Below are 10,229 nucleotides of genomic sequence, written 5' to 3' on the forward strand. Positions count from 1 at the left end.
CTTCCTCTTTATACCAAATCTAACCTCTTAGTCTTTGGGTCAATCAAGACTCTTAAACAGCAGAAGATAACTCTGGCAAACTTAAAAAAGCAACAAAACAAAACAACAAATAACCCCCTACCATGCCCACACACCAACTAAACCAACCAACCCTCCTCCTACCACAAAATTACCAACACATGGAGTAGCACACAGACTCGATCAATAGAAGGTTGAGAAAACAAGACTCAGCAAACAGGCAGGGACCAAAGGAAGCTTGGCAGCCAGTACCACAGTCAAAGTCAGTGCACTGGGCAGTTCCTTGTAGGAGAAATAATGTGCCCTCTGCCCCTTGCCTTTACCACCTTTTCTCACCACAGGCATTGAGGCTGTCATTTCCTCCTCCAGACACCAGAGGTCGCTACAGTCCCCCATGGCAACCATCACCACACAGAAATGAATTCTTAATCACCCACACTTGCTCCACTTTCAAACTCCTAGTTACAGCACCTGATTGGTAGGGCTTATGTCTTTTGCCTGGACCCTGCCTTAGAGCTGGGAAGACTGTGAGAGCATCAGGGTTTTGTGGTAGAGCCTACCTCCCATTAAGCCCACAGCGATGGAAATTCCCCAAATGTAGGCAGAAGGTTCAAATGGCAGAGATTCAGAAAAACAGGACAAATGCATACTGCCTTCTTTCACGTCTGGTTCAAGCCCTTCTCTTTCAAGAAGTGTTCCCAGGCCACCCATCCTGAAACACTTTTCTGGACTAATACAACCATTACTCCTTGGGCCAATTGTGATGCTAAAGAGGATTGTCTAACAACACCCTACATGTACTGTGCTTCATTTAACTTTCAGTGTTACCTATATTTAGGGAGAAAAAAACCAAAACAAACAAAACCAGCCCTCAGAGCATCCCCAAGACACATGGCAGCACCAGTTTGCAAATCCAGGTCTACCTGTTTCCAAGCCTCCAGGATTCCCAGTGGGCTGTAGAGATGGGCTATCAAGTTTGAGCTCCTCCCCTTCCCCTTCTTTCTCTCCTTTTCTTTCTTTTTCTCTCTGTGTGCTTCCTTCTTTCCTTCCTTCCTTCCTTCTCCCTCCCTTTCTTCTCAGGGCCTCATGAATGCTAGGCAAGCACTGTACCACTGACCTATGCCCTTGGTCCTCAAATACTTCTTTGTACATGCTGTCAGCATCTAGTAAGTATAAGATGATCAACTAGTGCTTGCGGATTGGTCAGATGGTATAAAGCAGGAGCCAATTCTGGAAGGTTCCCTAACTCTTTAAGTCTGAACCCAGGAATCATTTTGATCAGGATCAGTTGCACAAGAAAAACTTTGAATCTGAGTACTTTCCCCTTACTCTACCCTTTAACCTCACCTCTCCCAAACGTGTCAAAACTGTCTATCACCAAGAAGTTTGCATGTGTTCATTATTTGATCATCGAACGGACATTTTTGAGCCTGACTACTGCCCTATTTACTAGTGAGAAAAAGGACGCAATTCCTGCCCTGTGGAATTTACACTCTAGTGGGGGAGGTGAATGGTAATCAAGTAAATGCTAATTTGTGGTTCTGCAAGAGTGATGAAGGAAACGCCATGAGATGCTATTAAAAAGCAGGTCTGACCTACTCTGGGAAGCTAGGGCAGCCTCTTTTTGGAGAGCCTGGGGCTGGAGCAGTGATCTGAATAAGGGGAGGAGTTAGGCCCAGGGGGAGTCTGTGAGTCCTGGAGGTGACAACCTTGGGTGAGTACCCAGGGATCAGGAGAGCGGCAGAGGGACCAGTGGCTGAGCACCTTGTTGGCTGACTGCCTCTGCCTCTGTTTGTGTCCTGCATGTAAGGATGCAGAGAGTCGCGGCCTCGCTGGTCCCAGCTGGGGATGATGTTGCTCTGGTGCAAAACCAAAATTGCCAGCTCCACCCCCATCTCCCAGCAGCCCCTGCAGCTGCCCTCCCCCCGGTGTGACAGGCAGAGGCGGCCTTCTCCCGGTGTCTAGTAGTTTCCGTGTCGCTGACGCATGCTTGCGCACACAGCCGGGCCCGGCGCGTCCTACGCAGCAGCCGCGAGCCGGGCTGCGGGTGCCAGACGGTTCCCCGCGGGGGGCAGGGGCGGGACTCCCGGCAGAGGAGGTGCGGTTGGGGCCCGGGCAGGCTGGGGTCCTGGGTCGGCGGCTGGAGTTAGGGAGCTCCGATCGGGCTCCCCGGGCCTGCGCCCGAGATAGCCCTCCTGGGCACCGGTCTGCCGGGGGCAGATAAGGCTACGGAAGGCGCCTAGTCACCGGCTGCAAGCACGGCCCCAGGGCCCAGCTCCCACCTCCGAGCGCCCCTTGCTCCCGGGGGCTTCGGCCGCAGCGTGGAGCTGTGGTTCTTCTGCCTGACTCATTCTGTCCTGCAGCTCGGAGGAGGCCAGCCTGACGACTGACGAGTTGCCATGGCATCCTACTATGAGATTCTAGACGTACCGCGAAGTGCGTCGGCTGATGACATCAAGAAGGCGTAAGTGCCTCCGCGGTGCAGCAGGGAACCTCACCCTCCGTCCCCAGCGCCCTGGGGCCCGTCAGAGGGACGCCTGTAGGGAGGGAGGAGACCCCTGGTAGAGTAGAAGGAGAGGGAAGAAGTGTTGGGAGCTGCACTGGGGTGGGGTGGGGTGGGGGTCTTTTCCCATCCCCTAGCCGCCAGCTCTTAGAGGTGGGCTTTCTCTCACCGCTGTGCAGAGAATCGAGGCTCTGTGGCCACAGGTGGTCCAGTCCAGTGAGCCCCAGGGTGAGGATGTCCTCACCCTGGCATTACCCTCGGTTCATCCATACACAGGATGGAGGGATGGAGTGAGGAGAGAACTCCACGGAAACATGGCTGCGAAGCAGCTTCTGCACTAGAACCCAAGCAGCCCCAAAGGGAGATGGGTGGCTCAGCTCCCTGATGAGAAGCGCCTGCCTTTGTCCCCTGACCCTCCCTCCGCACTTGCTTCCTGCAGGTACCGGCGGAAGGCTCTACAATGGCACCCAGACAAGAACCCCGATAATAAGGAGTTTGCTGAAAGGAAATTTAAGGAGGTGGCTGAGGCCTATGAAGTGCTCTCTGATAGTAAGGCCTGGGATCAAGCAGGACTCAGCACATCCCCTCCCCCACTTGGGGCCCTATCTTACCCCTGCCCAAAGCCAGGCCTCTCTGCCACTCTAGTCTCCTCCATGCTTTTTTTTTTTTTTTTCCCAATCTGGTATTTAAGTGTCCCCTTCCACAGGGACAGTTGTCTGCTCCCAGGGTCTGGAGAGCATGGTAAGTCTTAACCAGGGAAGGGAGCAGGGCAGGTAACCATGTGTACTGAGTTTCCTCTGTGCCAGGCCTTGGTAATCTCCAGCAGTCCTCACAGCCATCCTGCCAGATGGGTTTTGTCACCTCCACCTTACAGGCAAGGCAACTGAGGCTGAGTGAGAGAGGTGAAATACTTGCCTTGGTCACACAGAACTAGAATATGAATCCAGATCTGTCTGTTTTGCTTTTTTCTTGTGACCTTAGGATCAAGTCTAGGGCCTTACTCTCACATGCTGGTCAAGTGTTCTACCACTGAGCTATATCTCCAGCTCAAACTCATTTAATAATTAATTCAGGAAGTATTTGGCCAGGTGTGGTAGTACAAATCCAAGTATTTGGGAGGCAGAGGCAGGAGGATCTTGAGTTCAAGACCAGCTGGGCTTCATAATGAGACCCTGTCTCAAACAAACAAACAAAAATTAACAGACCCCAAAACAACAACAAAAAAGTATTCTTTGAATACTATGATGCTGGGTACTTGGAAAACAGCAGAGGACAAGCAGGTATTTCCCCCATCCTGAGAGGATATCATGTACTGGTTAGGGAAGACTGACACTAATCAGGTAAATGCACAGATGGTGTTACAGATTGTGAAGACATTCCAAAGGAGAGTAGCAGGGAATGATGACACCTGTTTTTATTATGGTGGTCACAGAAAGTCTCTCTGAGGAAGTGACATTAGGTCACTTTTAATAATTGCATAGTAGTAATTACCTGACATAGTTTGTTTATTTTTTGTGGAGCTGGGGATCGAACCCAGGGCCTCATGCATGATGGGCAAGTGTTCTACTGGTATTTATTGAACGTTTACTGTGTGTCAGACACTGTGCTAAGCAGTTTATGTGGATTGTCTCATGTAGTCCTCACAACAGCCCTATGAAGTAGGTGCTGTTATTGTGTCCATTTTATAGCTGAAAGGATCCAGTTGTGTGAAGAGCTGACCTGCTGCTAAAACTCCTGTCCCCTGGATACCCTGCTCCCCCCACTCCCCGCCAAGTGTCATTTTTGGGGCAGTCCTCAGAGGCTTGTCCTAGCCTGGGAGAGGAGGCCATTATCCCAGAGGGAGGGAGACATGATCAGGTCTCTTTTTCCAGAGCATAAGCGGGAGATCTACGACCTCTATGGCCGGGAAGGGCTGACTGGGGCAGGTAGGTGGCAAGGCAGGACCAGGGAGGGAAGGGGAGTCAGGGAGGAGGGGAAGGGCAGATTCTTATGAAAGTGCTCTCTCTGAGGCTCCTGGTCATGCCTTAGGTGGGGTCCGTGGCTCAGGACCACATGTACACCTAACCCCTGTCTTCATCCTGCCTCCTCCAGGCACTGGCCCCTCTCGGACAGAAACTAGTGGTGGTGGGCCTGGCTTCACCTTCACTTTCCGAAGCCCTGAGGAGGTCTTCCGGGAGTTCTTTGGGAGTGGAGACCCTTTTGCAGAGCTCTTTGGTGAGTAGACTCAGGAGGGCTCAGAATGGCTCCACTTCCCCCTCAAGGCCTGTCCTCTGTCAGCTGGAGGGCAGGGGTGGGGTTCTTAGGCAGGAGGCTGAGAGAGAAGTGGAATTCCACAGGCAGAAGATTTTGTGTCATGGGCATGGGTCCAGTGAGAGCTGGGACAGAACCTCACACATGCCAGAACCCATGTGACCCACTAGTGGCACTTCACAGACTGGCCTTTTAAATGACAACAAGAACACATTGTTAGGCCTCTACAACAACAGCCATGGGAGCAAGACAGAAAGCTTCATGTGACAACGATAGTGGCTTTATGCAGAACAACAGACAACCATTTTTTGGAATGATTAATATGTGTCAAGTACTTTACACATCCCTAATCTTGTGAACCCTGAGAGGTGAGCAATTTTAATTCCCATTTACAGATGAGAAAACTGAGGCACAAATAACTCACAGTCACCCAACAAATTGCAGAGTTGGGACTCCTTGCTGTTCCTGGTTGCCATCCCATCATGCTTATCTTCTTCCTGTAGGGAAGGAGCCATCCGTCCCTTCTTCCTGCCTTTCCCCGCTTCCTTCCTTTGTTCCTTATTGTGCACACAACCACTGAGCATTTTTATATACAATGTTAAAAAAGAATTTAGAGCTGGGGGTGTAGCTCAAGAGGTGGAGCACTTGCCTAGAGTGCATGAGGCCCTAGGTTCAACTCCCAGCACTGCAGAAAATGCTGCAAAAAGAAAAAAAAGTTTTAATTTGTAAATAAGCCCAACCAAAAATGGGGGGAAAATCAGATATGTTCCCAGTTGTTTAGCAGCTTATTTTTCTAGATTTAAAAGCAAGGTTCACACATTTTTCAGAGGAAATCTCTTCACCAGTGACTAATCTGCTGGCTTGTTGCAGATGACCTGGGCCCCTTCTCAGAGCTTCAGAATCGGGGTTCCCGACACTCAGGCCCCTTCTTTACCTTCTCATCTTCCTTCCCTGGACACTCTGGTAAGCACTGTTCCTTTCCATTTTTGTAATCTCCTGAGTCTTGGAACCCTGGGTGTCAGCTTATTCCCTTTCCTAGCTGTCTCCTGGCATTGTTCAGGAGGCCCCTGAGGTTCCTGGCCTTCCGTGACTGTGGCAGGCAGCACACATAGCCTCTTCCTAACAGCTTTCCTCTGTCTCCTTTGTCCCAATGCCAGATTTCTCCTCCTCATCTTTCTCCTTCAGCCCTGGGGCTGGTGCTTTTCGCTCTGTTTCTACATCCACCACTTTTGTCCAAGGGCATCGCATCACAACACGCAGGTGAGGGATCCTTCTGAGGCCATGCAGGTGAAGGGGTCTTGGTATGAGGGGTGGAGGTGGCAGCCAGAGCCTGGACTAGTCTCTGTTCATTGACTGAACTGTACTGCCTCCCACAGAATCATGGAGAATGGGCAGGAGCGGATAGAAGTAGAGGAAGATGGGCAGCTGAAGTCAGTCTCAATCAATGGTGAGGAGTGGCTCCATCATGAGGCCCTGGCAGGGAGCCCAAGCCCCGAATGGCTCCTTCTGAAATCCCTTGTGGCTGGGCCCTAGGGAATGACAGTCACAGGCTAGACTCAGCCATCCAGGAGAAGTAAGCAGAGAGGTTTTGGTGGGTTAGCGAATTGCCTTCATCATTAGTGGGGTGCCTTACATTTGCAAAGCATATGCAAACATACAGTATCTCCTGTATTCTTACTGCATCTGGAGTAATAAGCAGGGCAGATGGCACTTGCCCAATTTTTATTTGAGAAGGCTGAGCTGCAGCACCATTAAATGATCCTCACTTCCAAGTAGCCCCTGGCCCAAGACTCCTTCCTACCAGGTAAGCCAGGAACCAGGATTCCTGGAGCTGAACTCTTTCTGTCACATTATACCTCCCAGGAGTGTCATCGGAGCTAACCTCACTTGATTACTGATGTACTGGGCTGAGTATTTTACATGGGTTGTCTTATTTAATCATTGGAATGATTTGTATATGTAGGTGCTATCATCATTCCTGTTTTGTAGACAAGGAAAGGGAGATGTAGGGATGTGAGTACCATAGCTATCTGTTAGAGTTGAATACTCCCCCATGCTTCTTACTACTGCCCTAGGGATCTGTGTTTGTGTCATGTGTACAGTTCCAAAGATAGGCTGTAAGCAGTCAGTGTCATTACTGTGTGAGGTGGCCTAGCAGGATGCCCTGGCCTGGGGCTTCATGGTGTCTGTGACATTTGCAGGTGTCCCAGATGACCTGGCACTGGGCTTGGAGCTGAGCCGTCGTGAGCAGCAGCAGTCAGTCACCTCCAGGCTGAGGGGCACGCAGGTCCGGCAGACTCCTGTCTCACGTCCCTCTGACAGCGACCTCTCTGAGGATGAGGACCTGCAGCTTGCTATGGCTTACAGCCTGTCAGAGATGGAAGCAGCTGGGCAGAAGCCGGCAGGTGGGCGGGGGGCACAGCAACGACGGCAGGGGCGGCCCAAGGCCCAGCACCAAGATCCCAGCATGCAGGGGACTCATGAGGGTATAAGGGGTGAGGCAACCAAACCCAGCTCATCCCCAGAGGAGAAGGCATCTCGCTGCCTCATCCTCTGAACACAGGCCCAGCCTGGCTTGGTTCAGGTTCTGATACAGGATCTGGACCCCTGTCAGGAGAGCAGAGGAGAGTACGGCCTGAGTTGCAGGGGCCCAACTCAATTCTCCTTCCAGGCCCACCGCCCTCCAGTGTGGACTTGGGGTTTGCTGTGCTCAGCCTAGGGCTGATAAGTGCCTGGGTGAAGCCCAGGAGGGGATTGGTGGGGTGGTGGGGACATGCCAGGGCAGTGGAAGGGCTAGAGGAGTCTGGATACACTTGTTAGATGGGGCATTTCTTGATGGGGCGGGGCATTAGTGGTTTGGATTGAGCCTTTTGTGCCCAAGTCCTTGCCACCTGTGTTGCTGATAGCGTTAAGGAAGGAGGACTTGGCCTGGGGTGTTCTGAGCCTAGTTGGCAGCTACCCTGGAGAGCAGTGCAGGCTGAGTGGAGTCTCCGCTCTCCTTGATCAGCTGCAGACCCTGTGGTTTCTGTGCAATGTTGACTTCTGACTGTGCTTCCCTTCTGGTGCTGCTCTCCTTCCCACTCTGCTTTCTGCATCTCCCTGCGGGCTGCATCGCTTGCTTTCACTGCAAGGACTCCCTTCTCCTCCTCTCCTTGAGGAGCCTCAGTGTGCCCAGCAAGATGTTGGGTCCAGTGGGCTTCACGGGATGCTAACTGGGTGGGGCGGGAGCCTCTCAGTTGTCCAGAATTGGAAGCGGAGACCACTCCTCCTCCCTTCCTCTTGGTGCCTCAGCCTGCCCTGGCCATGGGACTAGGCAGAGGTGAGGCTGGCTAACCCTGGAGAGGTGGGGTAGGGCCAAGATGACCTGGGGGAGGCCTAGGTGGGAACTGTATCCCATACTACTACCCTACCATGCATCAGGGCTCAGAGAGAGGCCGCAGGGCCAGTCCAGGTGTGCATGCTCAGCTCCATCCTTCATGGCTTGCTTCTGACCCTCTCTCCTGTCACCCGCCCCTGCTCTCTCCCCAGATGTGTTCTGAGCTGGATGTCCTGGATCCAGAGTTGCTGCACAGTTCCAACAGGACAGCGCCCTCCCCCATGCACTGGGAGGGAACACACCATTCCTCTCCACCCATGTTGGGTGTAGGGCTGGGGCCTGGGTGGTGGGTGGGGGCCAGGTGGGAGGCATCAGTAGTCTTAGCCTGTAACTCTCTTCCCTGGGTGTTTGTTGCTGTCTCTTGGGGACTACAAGTCCCAGAATGCAATGCACCAGGCTTTATCTCTGATAGATCTTGCCAGGGGAGTAGTGTGTGGTTAGGGGAGCTGTGCTTCTTGGGATATGTAGTTCCAGCCCTGGCCGGTCTCTCACTTGCTGAGGACAGGGAGATCTTGTCTTTTGATTTGTTCCTAGCAGGGGTGGCCAGAATGTGGATGAAGGGGGAATGACCAGAGCCTCCATTCTCCCGACACCTCTTGCTAGCCTCAAAGTTAGAGTGGACAGGCCAGAGCCCTGCAGCATATGGGAGAGATCCTCTTCCTTTTGGCAGCCTAGGGTCTGAGAAACAAGCCAGGGAGACAGTGAACCAAGTAGGCACAGCATGGCCCAGGAAAGCCGAAGGCCATGGGTTGGCAGAGCTTGGAAGGAAGGCCGCCCTTGTGCGGGGGTGGGGGTGGGGGTGGGGGGGTGGTCATTACTGGTGTGCAATGGGAGCGCTGGGCATGCTGCTGCTTGAATGGCTTTCTTTGGCCTCTGACCCTGCTGCCCATTCTTTCTCTCCATCATCATAGACGAGCTGCCTCCATCTTCATAGATGAGCCGCCTCTCCTCCTCCCTGCCTGGGGAGCCCAAGGCCAGGGAGGGGACTGGTGGAGCCAGGTGTTGCACGCCCCTGTAACACTGCGCCTCAGAGACCTATCAAAGCCAGCTGGGCTGAGCTCAGATTGAGAGGGAAACTGGAAGTGAATAAAACTGAATTTTGAGAGCTTTGTGCCCTGGGTTCCTGTGTTTCCTTTTTTCCAAGGTGGTATGGGAAGGACCTTATAGGAACGGGGTGACACCTCAGGCCTCACACCTCCCTTTATGTCCAAACAACTGCAAGTGCAAGCCTTGCCAGTAGGTAACTGAAGTCCCTCTTTGACCAGGTTGCCCTCACCAAGTGGGCAACTGAAGTCCCTCTTTGACCAGGTTGCCCTCACCAAGTGGAACTCCAGGAAATGCTTATGTTCTTGGCCTTCAACCTCTTGGGGGCCACCACTCTGTAGCTGATATCCCCTCATGAAGGGACCCATTCCCCAGTACTCAGCAGCTCAGGTAGGATCAGACTATATTAAGACTTGATTGAGAGCATGGGAGCCGCAGAAAGCTGATGAAACCTTTAAACCATACCCCCAAGGCCCTCACAGGTCACCTTGGCTCATGGCCAGAGGTGTAAGCTAGGGGTGCATGGAAAGGCACAAGTCCACCCCACCCAGGGTCTAGACCCAAGCGCATGAGAGCCCAGGGAGGAAAGAGCCAGGTGCCCCTCCCCTTGATCTCCAGCCACATGACAGGCACCTTGGAGTTATCCTGCAAGAGTTGTGGCCTCTTATACCTCTCTATGCCAGGGCAGACTCTTCGCTTCACCTTCAATAGCCAAAGGGCCTACAGAGTATTTGTTATTAAAGCAAATAAACAGCCTGCCCTGAAAGAGGAATTTAAAGCCTCCATCCAGAAGGAGAGAGAGGGAGAGGGGGGGAGAGAGAGAGAAAGAGAGAGAGAAAGAGAGAGAGAGAGAGAAGGCTACTGGCAGTTTTGCAATAGCTATTCTACCCCAAAGGCTAGAGCCCTTGAAATGTGGAGGACATAGGCGTTGCGCCTCAGGAGAGCATAAACAGTAAAGTGGTCTGTGGTGTGCTGGTTGCTCCCTTCACTCTCCTCGAAGAAGATGGGATTCACCTGATTTTCATTTAAGCCTTAGCA

The 10,229-nt window shown here is 52.5% G+C and overlaps 1 protein-coding gene across 3 annotated transcripts; it reads left to right on the forward strand.

Moving 5' to 3' along the window:
* The first annotated feature begins 1,942 nt into the window (after positions 1 to 1,942).
* On the forward strand, positions 1,943 to 8,935 carry Dnajb2 (DnaJ heat shock protein family (Hsp40) member B2). Of its 3 annotated transcripts, XM_020186546.2 has the most exons (9): positions 1,949 to 2,482; positions 2,961 to 3,070; positions 4,393 to 4,446; positions 4,613 to 4,735; positions 5,642 to 5,734; positions 5,929 to 6,031; positions 6,148 to 6,218; positions 6,973 to 7,176; positions 8,300 to 8,935. In XM_020186546.2, the coding sequence occupies exons 1-9, from the start codon at positions 2,418 to 2,420 to the stop codon at positions 8,308 to 8,310; spliced, it is 834 nt and encodes a 277-aa protein (XP_020042135.1). In that variant the 5' UTR covers positions 1,949 to 2,417; the 3' UTR covers positions 8,311 to 8,935. The 3 variants fall into 3 exon arrangements, with proteins under 3 accessions (XP_073927878.1, XP_020042134.1, XP_020042135.1); XM_020186545.2 differs by having other exon boundaries at positions 1,947 to 2,482; positions 6,973 to 8,935; XM_074071777.1 differs by lacking the exons at positions 5,929 to 6,031; positions 6,148 to 6,218 and having other exon boundaries at positions 1,943 to 2,482; positions 6,973 to 8,935.
* The last annotated feature ends 1,294 nt before the right edge of the window (positions 8,936 to 10,229 follow it).

Source organism: Castor canadensis, chromosome 4 (genome assembly GCF_047511655.1).
Source record: "Castor canadensis chromosome 4, mCasCan1.hap1v2, whole genome shotgun sequence".
NCBI lineage: Eukaryota > Metazoa > Chordata > Mammalia > Rodentia > Castoridae > Castor > Castor canadensis.

Excerpts from the sequence above, each read along its gene's own strand:
- Dnajb2 (XM_020186545.2), top strand. The coding sequence starts at position 2,418 with ATGGCATCCTACTATGAGATTCTAGACGTACCGCGAAGTGCGTCGGCT. Across the intron at positions 3,071-4,392 it reads CTATGAAGTGCTCTCTGATA|AGCATAAGCGGGAGATCTAC; the intron begins GTAAGGCCTGGG and ends CTCTTTTTCCAG. Across the intron at positions 4,447-4,612 it reads GGAAGGGCTGACTGGGGCAG|GCACTGGCCCCTCTCGGACA; the intron begins GTAGGTGGCAAG and ends TGCCTCCTCCAG.